This window comes from Mandrillus leucophaeus, unplaced genomic scaffold (assembly GCF_000951045.1).
Source record: "Mandrillus leucophaeus isolate KB7577 unplaced genomic scaffold, Mleu.le_1.0 Scaffold318, whole genome shotgun sequence".
Classification (NCBI taxonomy): Eukaryota; Metazoa; Chordata; class Mammalia; order Primates; family Cercopithecidae; genus Mandrillus; species Mandrillus leucophaeus.
The window spans coordinates 2319002-2333614 of record NW_012103343.1 but is presented as its reverse complement, the minus strand read 5'-3'; the positions used below and the strand labels follow the sequence as shown (position 1 = coordinate 2333614).

General features: G+C 33.9%; 1 protein-coding gene across 2 annotated transcripts in view; it reads left to right on the top strand.

The window, feature by feature from the left end:
- Positions 1-14037, top strand: part of ARL5A (ADP-ribosylation factor-like 5A) — an 18246-nt gene extending 4209 nt beyond the window's left edge. The window contains exons 2-5 of one of the 2 annotated variants that reach the window (XM_011987848.1): positions 513-660; positions 2392-2475; positions 8091-8242; positions 11704-14037. In XM_011987848.1, coding sequence (XP_011843238.1) covers positions 517-660; positions 2392-2475; positions 8091-8242; positions 11704-11752 — 429 coding nt within the window. In that variant the 5' untranslated portion in view covers positions 513-516 and the 3' untranslated portion in view covers positions 11753-14037. The remainder of the gene's footprint in view (positions 1-512; positions 661-2391; positions 2476-8090; positions 8243-11703) is intronic. The other variant, XM_011987849.1, reaches the window with a different exon arrangement.
- The last annotated feature ends 576 nt before the right edge of the window (positions 14038-14613 follow it).

The window sequence follows — 14613 nt, the reverse complement described above, 5'->3', positions numbered from 1 at the left end:
AGAGGTGGGAGGATTGCTTAAAGCCAGGACTCTGAGAAACTGCTTGGGCCACGTAGTGGTATGCCATCTCTTTATAAGATATATATATATATACACACACATATATTTTAAAATTAGCTGGATGTAGTGGTGCACACCTGTAGTTCCAGCTACTCAGGAGACTGAGGTGGGAAGATTGCTTGATCCTATTGAGGAGGTCAAGGCTGCAGTGAACCTCATGCCACTGATTATGTATGATCATGCCACTGCACTCTGGCCTGGGTAACATTTAAAAAAAGAAAGTAGAAAAATATTTGTTTTTATAGTTTCCTGGAATGATCTAGTATATGCCAGATAGCCTAAGACCTAGTTCTAGCCCTGTTTAAACCCTCACTCATGTTGTAAACTAGTGGGAAAAAGATATTTAGGTATAAATTATAAAAGTTTATGCTGATTTGTCCTTGATTAAAAAATTGTTCAAGCAAGTTAGCTTCCGTGCTAATTGTAAAATATATATAAACTTTTTCCCCCAGTTCTATGAATGAAGTTGTACATACATCTCCTACAATAGGAAGTAATGTAGAAGAGATAGTGATTAATAATACACGTTTCCTAATGTGGGATATTGGTGGCCAAGAATCTCTTCGTTCTTCCTGGAACACTTACTATACTAACACAGAGGTAATGTTTCTTACAATATTTAATGCTTGGAAAACAGAATGCTTGGAAAACATCTAGATTTGAGCCCTTATAGTTAATCTTTTTGAAATATCACAGTATGTTAATATAGAGAGAGTTTAAGCAGAGTAAAATCTTTGATTTCCTATTCCAGGGTCATTGTTCAATATGTCCACTATCATTGAACCTCTATAGGGAGAATTGGTGGTTAATTATGTTTTGATTGTGTATTGATCCCAGAACTTGTCTTTAGTAGTTTTTTTTTGTTTGTTTTAAATGACTTCCATCTCATAGTTTATAATTTCATTTCTCTCTATTTATGTTTGACTGAGTTTAGCTCACCAAATGAGAGGGTTTTGGTGGTTTGAATCCTAGCCAGTTTTACTATTTTCTTTTACAAAACACAATTGCACATTAAATAATTGTTTTTCTTTTCGTTATAAGACATTTTAGACGTAATCATGTCTTTTAATTTACACATTATTTTCCAAAGGAAATTTCAGACCTTTGACATTTAAGTGCTTCATTGCATAGACCTGTGAATTAAAAGACTGACAATTGTTTTCGTAGTGTTCATTATAAGTTAATAAAGCTGGTTTATATGTATGGAAAGCTGACTTTTAAGTCATTAAGAAACCATTAAGTGTATCTAACAACCTGATTTCCCAACACTGCATTAGGCATTTAATCTTTTTTTTATAAGGGAAGTTATGTGTGATTATAAAGGTATATATGCTACTGTATACATAATGCTATAGGTTTCAAATTCATGCCAACACTCTGAAAATTAACAGCTTTATTAAAATACCTTGGAATAAAATGGGCCTTACAGTGATAAAGTCACCTATCAGTAAGCTGTCAAGTGAGAGGGGAGGTAAAGTCGCAGTTCTCTCATACATCTGCCTTTTGGTTGATGAAGTCTGAAGAATAGAAAAGATCCAGAAAATCGTTAAGAGTTTATTTAAAAATTAAGATCTAGGTCCAAAAAATAAATAGTGCATGTTACTAATAGGCGGTCAGAACCAACTTGGGCATCATAAATGCTATCATAAAGTGAGTAAGTTAAATCTCCATCTGTTCCTGCTGATCTGTTGCTTTTGGGTGCTCACGGAGTTGAGGAAGCAGTGCGAAGGAGCTCAGTCCTGCACAGCAGTCACAAGTCTTTCATTGCACCTTCTGATCCCAGTCTCATCAGTTCATGAAGGGGTTGTGCTTGCAGGTAGCAGGTGATACTTATGTAAGGAAGAGAGCTTGTTTTTAGATAGAGATTTATTCTTGCAGTTGGTTGATTTTTTTTTTTAATTGATTTCTTTAACTGTCACATTACTTTACTCCCATACCCATGCCCTTTTAGGATTTCAGATTGATATTAACAAATAATATCTACCTGAAAGTAATAAATTCAGGATCATATTGTATGTTTTTCTTACTGATTTGTAGTGCAAATAGATGGATATAGGCCCATTAGCATTCAAGATACTGAAAACAGACATGCGTTATATATATTAGTTGGAATGTTAGTATCATATATTCTCTTTTCTCTAAAAATCAGTAAATATATTAAAATCGATCAGACCTTTTGGCTTCACAATGTATAGGTAGCTCTGATTTTCCAACAATACCATAAGATTCCAATTTCTTGATATTAATAGCCTGTATATCAAATAAACACATTATAAATTTTACAGATACCAAATTATGTAATCACTAATAATTTTTTTGTAATTATTTTAGTTTGTAATAGTTGTTGTGGACAGTACAGACAGAGAGAGGATTTCTGTAACTAGAGAAGAGCTCTATAAAATGTTAGCGCATGAGGTAAGTAAGTAGTCTTTTTACATTAGATATGGGGAAGGGTATGTGAATCGCTATTTTGTTTTCTAGTTTCTCATGAGGGTGCTATCAATTTTAAATTTTTAAAAATAATTAGTTATTTGCTGGCCACGCCTGCTTGATTATTTTGACATCTCCCAATTTGGAATGTATCTGGAAGCAGCAGAAAGATTATGAAGTAAGTTGCAGAACTTTATTTCAGTTATCCTAGATACATTTGGTTTCACAATTTTCCTGGGCAAAAGTAAGTGCTATAAGTGGCTTTCATTTTGCATTTTGAATAGATTGATTATACAGAGGATTATCATTGGAAATGAGATTTTAAAGTACCTGTGTGCTTAGCAATTCTTGATTGTTACTCAGCAGACTAATATTTAAATGTAATTGCTGTTAGATTTCTTTAATACTGTCCCTTTGACTAAACAAAACTAGATGACTAGCCACATTTTCTTAGTCCTTGAAAAATACCGGCCGGGCACAGTGGCTCACTCCTGTAATCACAGCACTTTAGGAGACGGAGGTGGGAGGATCACTTGAACCCAGGAGTTCAAGACCAGCTGAGCAACATGGCAAGACCCCATCTCTATGAAACGTAAACAAAATTAGCCAGGTGTGGTGGCATGCACCTGTAGTCCCAGCTACTTGAGAGACTGAAGCAAGTGGATTGCTTGAGCCCAGGAGGTCAAGGCTACAGTGAGCTGTTCTTGCCAGTGCACTCCAGCCTAAATGACAGAGTGAGACCCTGTCTCAAAAAATAAAATTAAATTAAAAATAAATAAGTAGAAATAAAAATAGATTTAAAAATTAAGTTTTTTAAATAGAAAAATATTACGATAATGTAAGTTTAAAAAACAATAATATAGTCAACTTCATAACTATAATGTAGTGTTTATATTTAGTAAAATTGAGTATTTTTGGATCTTGCAGAAGCTACTTTCTCAACTCATTTATAGATAGGAATAGAAAAAATATTTAGATATGTAGAGTTTTTTTATTTCAGTGGAATGTTTTGCAAAGCTTAGGAAAACGAGTATCTTTGTAGTGAAGTTTTATGTTAATTTTATTATTGATTTGATGATCTGCTTTTGAGATTTGCTTTAAGAATTTTGTGTATTTCAGGCAACCTTTCAGGGCTTTAGGGAACCAAACCTAGTAAAGTAGTTTTGTAAGTTGAGGTTCCTCATTTCCTTATGACCACTAAGATGCACCTTTTCCTATTTTGGACTCTTAATTCCGGCAGCTGTGTTTAAACCTCGTGGAGGTTTATAGAAATACATCTTGCCATTCTGTGTTCATTTGCCAAATTCCATTTCTAGTTGGGATACAAGCAATAAGCCATAACAGAGGCAGAAGACAAAGGTTTTTTTTTTTTTTTTTCTTTTCAACTTCATATTTTGCAAAAATGCAGCATTTTTCAGTTTATTCCAAAGGGTGGTTTTATGAAGAGTTTGGAAAAAGGAAAATTGATATAAATGTTATTTGTCTCTGGGCTATATCTTTTACTTTGTTAACAGGTAGTCACCCTATCTGATTTTTACTCTAATTGGCCAATATGCAGCAGGATCAGTATATGAAGAGCCCAGTAGCAGGGTTCAAAGTCTTTGATTTTTACTAGCTGAGGGCATTAACTTACATAGGTCACTTAACCTTATCTGTTATGGGTGAGTACACTGGGGCCCAGAAAGGTTATGTGACTTGACTAGCTTTTTAAGATCTAGGTTTTGAACTTGAGTATTCTCATTCAGACTCTTTATTAGCAGAAGAAAAAAGAAGACATAAGTAGGGCCTAGTTGGAAAGTGAAAGGAGACTGAATGAGGAGATGACCAGAGAAGAAAGGAATTACAGATGAAGTTGGGAGTTTGAGCAAGCTACTCAGTAGGGTCAAGAAGAGCCAAACAGGCAGAGTTCTGGAGAGAGACAAATGGATCAAAGAGTGAGAATGTGTGAGTGAAAAATAAATGTAGACATGATGTTACTTGGATGTTTCATACATACTACATAAACCAACAAAATCTTATTGTCATTGCTGATAACGATTCTTTACATTATTGCAAAATACAAAGCTAAAAATTTTAAAATAATTTTCAAAGTTTTATCATAAATGAAGTGTTCAACTTTAAAACTCATTAATTTTAAAATGGTTCCAAACACCAAAGTCCGAAATTTTATTCAGAGTGACTCAACTTCTAGGAGTTACCTTCACAAATGAAGTGTTTTTGTTGTTGTTGTTGTTGTTGTTGTTGTTTTGTTACAGAGTGTCACTCTGTTGCCCAGGCCAGAGTGCAGTGGCACCGTATCGGCTCACTGCAACCTCCGTCTTCTGGGTTCAAGCAATTCTTCTGCCTCAGCCTCCCGAGTAGCTGAGATTACAGGCGCCCACCACCACACCCAGCTAATTTTTTAATATTTTTAGTAGAGACGAGGTTTCATCTTGTTGGCCAGGCTGGTCTCAAACTCCTGATCTCAAGTGATTTGCCCACCGCAGCCTCCCAAAGTGCTGGGATTACAGGCGTGAGCCACTGCGCCCAGCCCCCAAATGAAGTTTTAAGAAACAAATTGACAACTATGTATAGTATATAGAAGATGCTAAGTAAATATGTCTTGCAATTGCTGTTATTCATCTCCTTGATAAAACTAAAATATATCTTAGACTAAAAATTTGTAGCAGAAATGGTTTTAAAGTGTTTGAAATGGCTTATGTACAAAAGATCACCATTGTTCACCTTATACTTTGACCCCTTGTTAAGTCGAGTTGATGAACAGCCTTAATTTAATATATCTATTTTCTACTGTTCTAATGTATACATATTTGGTTTTGGGGTTATATAATAGAAAGCAAATGAAGATTTTCTTCTCTTTCTAAATATTTAAAAATTGATAAAATAACTTCTTAAAAGTCAAGAACTCTAAAGTTTGAAACTTTGAGATCTAGAAAAATTGATTTAAGGTATTTGGAGACCTTTTATTAAATGGCTTTGTTTTTTGTATTTTTCAATTTTCAGTTTAGGGGCTTCTACAAATAATTTCATCATTAAGAATGAATATAAATTACTTATAATAATATAAACTATGTGTCGTAACTTGTGCCAAGTATTTGTCAGAAGGTTGTTCTTTCAACATGTCAACGTTAGCAAACTTGACCTATATAAGACTTCAGCACACACTAGCAAGACATACTGAAACTGAGAAGATAGAAAGATAGGAATTAAATCCCATGGAAAGTCCATCTACTTATTGACTCAGCCACATAACAACTATTGATAATGGTTTCTTTTATTTGTGTTTTTTTGAGACAGAGTCTTACTCTGTCACCCAGGCTGGAGTGCAGCAACACTATCTTGGCTCACTGCAACCTCCACCTCCTGGGTTCAAGCGATTTTCATCACTCAGCCTCCCAAGTAGCTGAGAGTACAGGTGTACACCACTACACCTTGCTGATTTTTATGTTTTCAGTTGAAATGGGGTTTCGCCCTGTTGGCCAGGCTGGTTTCAAACTTCTGGCTTCAAGACATCCCCCACCTTGGCCTTCCAAAGTGCTGGGATTACCGGTGTGAGACACCACGCCCAGCTGATTAATGGTTTCATTTTCTGTTTAGGAGAAAAGAAAAAATATTTACTGTATATCCTTGATAATGACTATATGTATACAAGTTATACTTTATCTCAATTGTGAACATTGTAGCAGTATTCCTTTCTGACCATACTTATTCAGATAACTGTATAAACTGTGGTAGCATTACTAGCTGCCATCCTGCAGAGGGCACTGTAATTAAAGTCAGTCCTGATTTTTTTTTTTTTTTTTTTTAATATGGAGTCTAGCTCTGTCACCCAGGCTGGAGTGCAGTGGTGTGATCTCGGCTCACTGTAAGCTCCACCTCCTGGGTTGACGCTATTCTCCTGCCTCAGCCTCCCAAGTAGCTGGGACTACAGGTGCCTACCACCACGCCCGGCTAATTTTTTTTTGTTTTTTTAGTAGACACGGGGTTTCACTGTGTTACCCAGGATGGTCTCGATCTCCTGACCTTGTGATCCGCCCACCTCGGCCTCCCAAAGGGCTGAGATTACAGGCGTGAGCCAACGGGCCTGGCCTAGTCTTGATTGCTATATGAAATGTTTTATGTAACTCCTTTAACCAAATGAAAAATACAAATATACTACTAATGTTTTTATTTGCATCAGAATCATCAAAACTATATTCTAACAAGAGTCATTTTGTATCTGCTGAAGATTTTATTGATTCAAACACATACACACATTATTAAAACCAAAATATCTCAGTAAAATCCCTAAGAAGACAGATGCCATTCAACAGTTGTGAAAACTTGCAAGTGTGGCACCAAAACCTTAATTTTATATCTCTTAATATATAACAGAATTTTATGAGAATTTCATTTGCTAATTGAGTACATCCTTCATGGATTCTTGGCCCAGTATCCATGTAGGGAATTTAGGATATTTATTAACACCCTAAAATTTTACATAAACTTTAAAAATTTTTGTATATATGCATATGTGCGTTTTCAGGGGAAAGGTCTGTGATTTTAAACAGATTGTCAAGGAAGTCCCTGGCTTTAAAACTAGCAGGTAGAGAGGAGTGGGGCAGGAAAAGACTAAGAACCTGTGGCCTATTTTGTGAGTAAAACATTATACCTGTTATTTGGAATGTGCACAATTACATTTGGAAAAGGGTTTATGCAGTGGGTGTTTTGCTCAGATCAGATACTCAAAAGATAATGAGGAATAAATTCAGAAAGCCTAAAGAACTTGCCTCTGAGTCATAGCATTGAAGCGATAGAACTTCTTATTGGGGAAACTTGGTAAGTTTAATGCCACTCCAAGATGGCCATATTACATATTCAAATCTAAGAAATCTTCATGTACAGTGACAGAAATTAGGGTGAATAGGATTGGTTTAGGATAGAACTTCAACTGAGAATTAAGCCCTAAGCTTTAAGGCATATATTGTAATGGATTCATTTATTTCCTATGCAGCTAGAAGGTACTAGCTATATATGTTATTGGAAGATTTGCAATGTAGTCATTCATCATTTTCTGTGGAGCTTAATTCTCTTGTGGAATCATGATTGGGAAAGGCTGGTTTAGGAGGTTGGAGGGAAGGAAATATACACAAGAGAAATGATTTGAACAACATAGAGATGGCAGTGCCCAAAACTGTGTAGAGAGCAGTAGGATAGGTTGCTAATTACAGCAGAGGACTTATATGGGAGTGATGTAAGGTAAAACAGAAAAGTATAGGCAAGGTAGAATTTTGGAGAGCTCTCAAGTATTAGGCTAAAAGGTAGTTCTTTGCCATTTAAGCCTAATTTTGCATTTAGGGGGTGGGTAGTATGTATACTGGAAAACATGACTGTTAAATACAGCACTTAGGACCATAAAAAATGGTAGTCTAAGACTACAAGAAATATGTAAACACATACAAGTATAAAAAATGTGTTATCAGCCTATGCGCTATGAGATGCTTTTATGTCACATAGTTGAGAAATTCTTGTTTACTAAGATTGTGAAAAAGATTCTGTTAATTAAGTTGAAAAATATGTGGAAAATGTATTGGCCTTTACAGTTTTATTTGCTTTAATAGGACCTAAGAAAAGCTGGATTGCTGATTTTTGCTAATAAACAAGATGTTAAAGAATGCATGACTGTAGCAGAAATCTCCCAGTTTTTGAAGCTAACTTCTATTAAAGATCACCAGTGGCATATCCAGGCATGCTGTGCTCTAACTGGCGAGGGGTAAGAAGTCTTCCTCTTAGATATTATCGAACTTGTATTTTGCTTAGAAACATGTATATCTTCTTTAAACTCCTAAATATTTAAGGCTATTGTGTACAAAACATCGTAAGGGACAGACGTAAGCTGTAGTTCATGTCTATAATCAGAGACTTTTTAGGGTGGTTCTGTAAATAGTAAAACAACGTAAACATAATACACATAAACCTACTGAACATGTAAGCATGTAGCTGTTAAAATTGCTGTAGGAGCTCAGAGAAACGGGAGTATCAGTGAGAGCTGGAGAAGTTAGGAAATACATTTTACGATGATAGTGAAACTGAAGACCTGACACTTGCTGAGCATGTCCTGTGTCTGGAGTGCTTTCCATATAGTGCTTCATTTAATCCCCATAACAGTCCTACAGAGTAATTGTTTGTAAGTGATATTTTATGCATAAAGAAGCTCAAATCAAAGATAATTCATGTCTGAGACTACTTTGGGGTTACTGACTGTTGGAACTGATGCACTTAAACAAAAGAAGGATTGAGGGAATTGGAGACAGTGTAGCAGTGATGGTCCTTGGTTCTGGAATGATAGGTGTTGGAAGAGAAGTGTGTGCCTAGAGTAGAAATTTGCCCTGTCTAGTGCCCACAGTTGAAAGTATTTCAAGAAGGAAGTGGTGTGATCGGCATTGTCAAATCTAAGGTCAAGGACCAGGAGATGGAGGATGCCACTGAATTAACAACAAATGAACGTATTCAACCATTTTGTCAGAACAAATTCTGTGCATTGGGAAAGTGGGCATGAGGTAAGTGTAGTTTAAAGAGGAGGTAGATTTTAGGAAGCAAAAATAGCTTTGTAAACTCTTGAGTGTGGCAGATGAAATAGAGGAGGTTGGAAATAGGATAAAAAGCCAAAAGAAGGATAAAAATAAAGTACAATTTTTGTTGTTGTTTTTCCAAAATATGGTGGATCTGTATATACAGTCATGCACCCTATAATGATGTTTTGGTCAGTGATAGACCACATATATGACGGTGGTCCCATAAAATTAAAATACTGTATGTTTACAATAACCTGTTCTATTTTTAGATATGTTTCAGTACAAAAGTTCTTACTATTGGGTTATGGTCATCTACAGAATTTACTACAGTAACATGCTATGTAGGTGTGTAGCCTGGGAGCACCAGGCTGTATAGCACGGAGCCTAGGTGCATACTAGACTGTGCCATCTAGGTTTGTGTAAGTACACTCTGTGATGTTCACACAGTGATGAAATCACCTGACACATTTCTCAGACTGTATCCCTGTCATTAAATGATGCATGATTGCATTTAAAAGCAGAGGAAAAAAGAAATAAGCGATAAAGGATTCTAAATAGAGGTCTTAAGTTTGGGGTTCTTGAGGTTTTAGAAAAGGACAAAAGCGTGGGGTATAGACGAATTTGCTCAAGTGGGAGAAATTGTTTTGCTTTCAAGACCAAGATGAAGGGTAAACCAAATATAATGAATTATTGAAGCCAAATCTTAATAGGAGGCACTATTACTGACATTTAGAAGAGCATAATTAGAACCTTAAAAAAGGTTTTTTAATTTTAAAAAAAACCTGTTCGTTAAAAAAAATCACAGATAATACCAATTATCCATGTATTCATTTAAGTAAAAATGTGTTAAATATTTCTTTGTCAAATAGTTTAGTATATATATCTTTGTCAAGCAAAAGCATGGATTTATAATATTTGGCAATAAAGACAAGTCATCTAGGATTGACATAGATTTAATTTATATACTTTGATAATTGTATGGAAAATGTATCATTAGTATCAACTCAATTTCATTTTAAAAAGAGGTAAAACAATTTTGTTTTAAAAATAGGAAGGTAATAGATGAGTTTGGTTTTGAGAGAAATGTTCTGTTTTTCTTTTATAGTTCAGCTGCCTTGATCTAAATTATTGGTTTTAGTATGCATTAGCGTTTTGATTCAGTGGATTGGAGATCACAAACTTCGGTGTGTGACTTCATTTGACTCCCACTTTTCCCATTTGCTAACATTGCCAACCTGGATTTCCTCTGTAACATTGGAAGGATTCTAATCTCAGTGTTGTAAAGATTAATTAAGAGAATGGATGTTAAGTCAGTTTCTAGTTTGCTATTAGGTAACTACTGTTCATTTATCAGTTTGGAGTTAAACAGTCTCTTCATCTATTATTTTTATGTACTATTTCCTGTCAGTAGTTTAAAAGTAACGAATCTAGTCCCAGGAGAAAAGCATGGGACAACCACCCCAAAACAACCATGTATTTACCTCATTGCTATCTTTTTTCTATTTGTGTCTTCTTTTACATTATTAGACTCATACTTAACAAAAATCTGAATTGAAAAAAATTTATATTGTAACATAGTTTTTTGTGTCTACAAAAGCTTGTCATAGATAATAGTTAATACTTATTAACAGTTCTTCATTTTATTGTAACTTAGTGTGTACTACCATTTCTCTTTTGCTGAACTTTTAGTTTCTATTACCAGAATGAACATCCTTTTCTGTATTTTGGGTTATGTTCAATTACCAGTTGTTCAGTGATAACTGATGTTACCAATATGAAATTTTATTGCCTTCAAAAGTTTTATATACTTACATTTTATAATATTTATATAACATATTATGTGTATACTTTGTTTTAATAACTGCAAAATATGTATTTTGTTTAATATTCTGCCATTTGTCATTTATATCATGAGCATTTTATCCTATTATAAAATGGTTTTATTTCCTCCATTTCCTGGTGATGAGAATTATGAAATCATTTTTGAAAGGAAAATTTTAAATATTTCATCATACAAATGTCTTGTAATTTATTTGTTTTCTGTATTTCTAGACAAGTTATTTTTCTATTAAAAGTACTTTAATGAACAGTTTTGTATGTAAGTCTATGTTTATGTCTGATTTTCTTTTTTAGGATACATTTCTGGAAGTAGAAAAAGATTCAGAGTATTGATATTTTAAATATTTTTGATACATATCGCCAGATATATTTTTGACATATGTTGCTTTCTGTGGGCACTCATTGTATAATTATAAAGCTTTTTAAAAGTGTCAGACAGCATTCCAGGGACTAGAGATATAACGGAACCAAAAGAGCACAGATGTATTAGCTGGGCGTGGTGGCACACGCCTTTACTCCCCGCTACTGGGGGGCTGAGGTGGGGAGATCGCTTGAGCCCAGAGGTCATGGCTGCCATTGATTGTGCCATTGCACTCCAGCCTGGGTGACAGAGGGAGACCCTGTCTTAAAAAGAGGAAAGACAAAAAAAGCACAGATGGATTATGTATGAGAATATGGCTTCACTGCAGCAGCCCAAGCACTGAATATTATTGATTTTTAAATCTTTGTTATTTAGCTAAATGAAAAATACTGCCTTTTAGTTTGCTGTTCATAGCTTCTTAGTTCAGAATTTAATCAAATGATTTTGTTTTCTTTATAGGTTGTGCCAAGGACTTGAATGGATGATGTCACGACTTAAGATTAGATGATCTCTACTGACCTCTTCTCATAGACTTTGTATAAATGAAGTGCTGGACTTTACCTGAAAGCTGCAAAAATTAATGGTTTAGATATATTTATAATAAACTGATTTAAACTTTTTCTATAAGAAGAAAAATTAAGACCACTTATTTGAAAACAAAGATGAAGTCTCACCTTCCAATTTACTTTCTTATTAGTTTTTTCCAAAGTAAGTTATTAAAGCTGTGATTGACGTTTTTCTCATAATGAATCCTCTCAGGACATTGTGTAGCCTGTGGTAAGTACAAAGGGAGAGGAAGACATTTTGAATTTTAAGAGCTTTATTATCAGTATAACCCTCCCTAGTTGAATGTTGTTTTCTTCTTGTTCCATTAAGTCAAAATACAAATCAGCACAGATATTCAGTTTCCAATATTTTAAAATGTAATGTTACTTATGAAAAGTATTTTGCTTAAGGTTGTGTGTGTATTTTGTATATACCTCAAGTTCAAGTTAATGGCATTGATTTATGTTCCAGAGAAAAATAACACAAATATTAATAATATCCTTCGTTATAACCATAATGAGATAAGTATTGGCATTGGTGTTCAGTGCCATTTTATACTTTCTCTCTATGTTCTCTGTATTGTACTAACCAACCTCCCAAATCATTGAGCTGCTTATTTAAAAAAAAAAAGGAAAAGGAAAAAGCATGACATTGCGTATTGATTTTTTGTTGTTGACCAAAATCACAAACATGGAAACACATAATTCAGCAGAGTGGGATAGCTGTCAGATTCTTGGCTTAGTATTACTAATGGGCAGGATTGTACAATGAGCAACTATCAGATTATTCCTTTCAGTGGTTCTTATGGCATCTAAATTACTGAATAAATTATTAATCCATTAATCAGTGAATCAAATTATGATTAAAATTATCAAATGAATGCTCAGCATTCATTGAAAACTGTTGTGTGAAACATGTCTACCCAGAAAAATAATATTCTATAAATACTATTAAACAACTTAGCTATATTATTTTTAAGCATTAAATTATACGTCAAGGAGTTAAAGTGAATTTCAGAGTAAAAGTAAGGCATGTTTCTGAGCAACATTGATAATTTCTTAATTTGCCAATTTCTTCTTATTTTGGTACTTGGAATATAGTGTGAGATTTTTTATTTCTAAATTTTGTTCTATCTATTACATAAATGCATTGACAATTATAAACTGCAAGTGTTTTTTGAATGATTTTAAGAATTTGGTTTAAAAATTGATTGCTACCATGTATTATTTGTACTAAGAAGTAACTTGACCCAAAACACCCTCTCTGTTTGCTTAGGGTATTTTTTTCAATGTCTGAAAGTTAGAGGTATTCCTGTCACAATTGTAAACAAACTTATCCTAAATGTGTTAAAACATATTCTGGGGTACTCTATCTCTATGTATCTTTCATGCCTTGAAAATCTGAAGGTTAATCCAAACTCACTTGTTTTAGCATATTTAAGAAAAAAAAAACTACTTTTAATATCAGCCTTTTAAGTTTCATGAAGATTTTGGTGAGGAATAATAGTATATACTTTAAATATTGGCAAAACTTTGAAAGTTTTCTTTCTTTAAAATGGGAAATACTCAATATCTAAATCCAGGTCAGGCGTGGGAGATCAGTATCTAACATTGAATGTTTTGTGTTTTATATTTATAATGTTCAAAATGCAAGCATAACATTTAATCTTTGTCCACATGGTTTTACAAAAGTAAATCTTAAATTACTAAGCTTTTCTCATATGTTCTCATACTTTTTCAAATCACTATAAAGAATTACTTGTTATCTATTAAAAATCTCCTTCCCCCAAATCTGTATTACGGTTTCACCAGACAAATATTCTGTGATGTAGCCCAGAAAATCCGCACCTTTTGTCCTTTTTATTTTTTAATTTGAATAATCATGTGCTTAGTCCCTTGGATTACTGCCACATCAGTTTAACACAGTATCAGCACATTACCTTGTCGTCAAGATAATGGCTCAGATTTATTCTTAATTGAATGTTTAAAGCATGCACTACCTTGTTACAGTTGGTTTAGTGGATTATTGACTTGACATCATGAGAAGATGTATAATTTTATACCACATTTATAAAATATGATTTTGTTTTCTACCCTTCAAGGTAAACATTAAAAATAAGGTGGTATTTGTGTACTTGTACATAAAACCAAAATTATAGTTGGGAAAAAATAAATTTATATATGAAAATGTCAAAATCATTTTAACAGTATTATTTTCAGATAAGATGGAGAGGCTGGTGAAAAGTCATATTGGCAATTTGTATGTAGTTTAAGTGGAATTAAGCAAAGGGAGATGCTTTTGGGTTTTTAACATGCCACTTTTGAGTGAAAACATCTCGTGGAGTCATTGTGTTCAGCTCTGAGAAGAACGAAGATTCATACTTCTGTACATGTGGTTGGATTTAAATATCCTGTTTTTGATACTAATTTTGAAAGTTATTTAACTTCTTTTGATATCTGGGCAAAAGTAACCATATGCTATAAGCATTTGAATATGTTTAATTTTGTCATAATAGCATCTGTGAAAGTGTATCTTACACATTTTATAGAGGGTTCTTGTTTGAAATTTTCAGTTCTTTTTTATCTTCCCAGTACATCTTGGTCCTCATAATGGGCAAAGCATACAACGAAGGCAGGTGGCTTAGGGGTTATAGTGGGGAAGTGGATAGGGGATTCATTTTCTTATATGACATTTTGCCTTAAGAATATAAGTGTTTTAGCGCTGCTGACTGGCATTTTTAATATAGGTAGTGAAAATGACTTTAGAAGCATGGGATGAAATAGAGGGAAGAAGAGTTTTTATTTTCTGGCCTTAAAAAGTGCC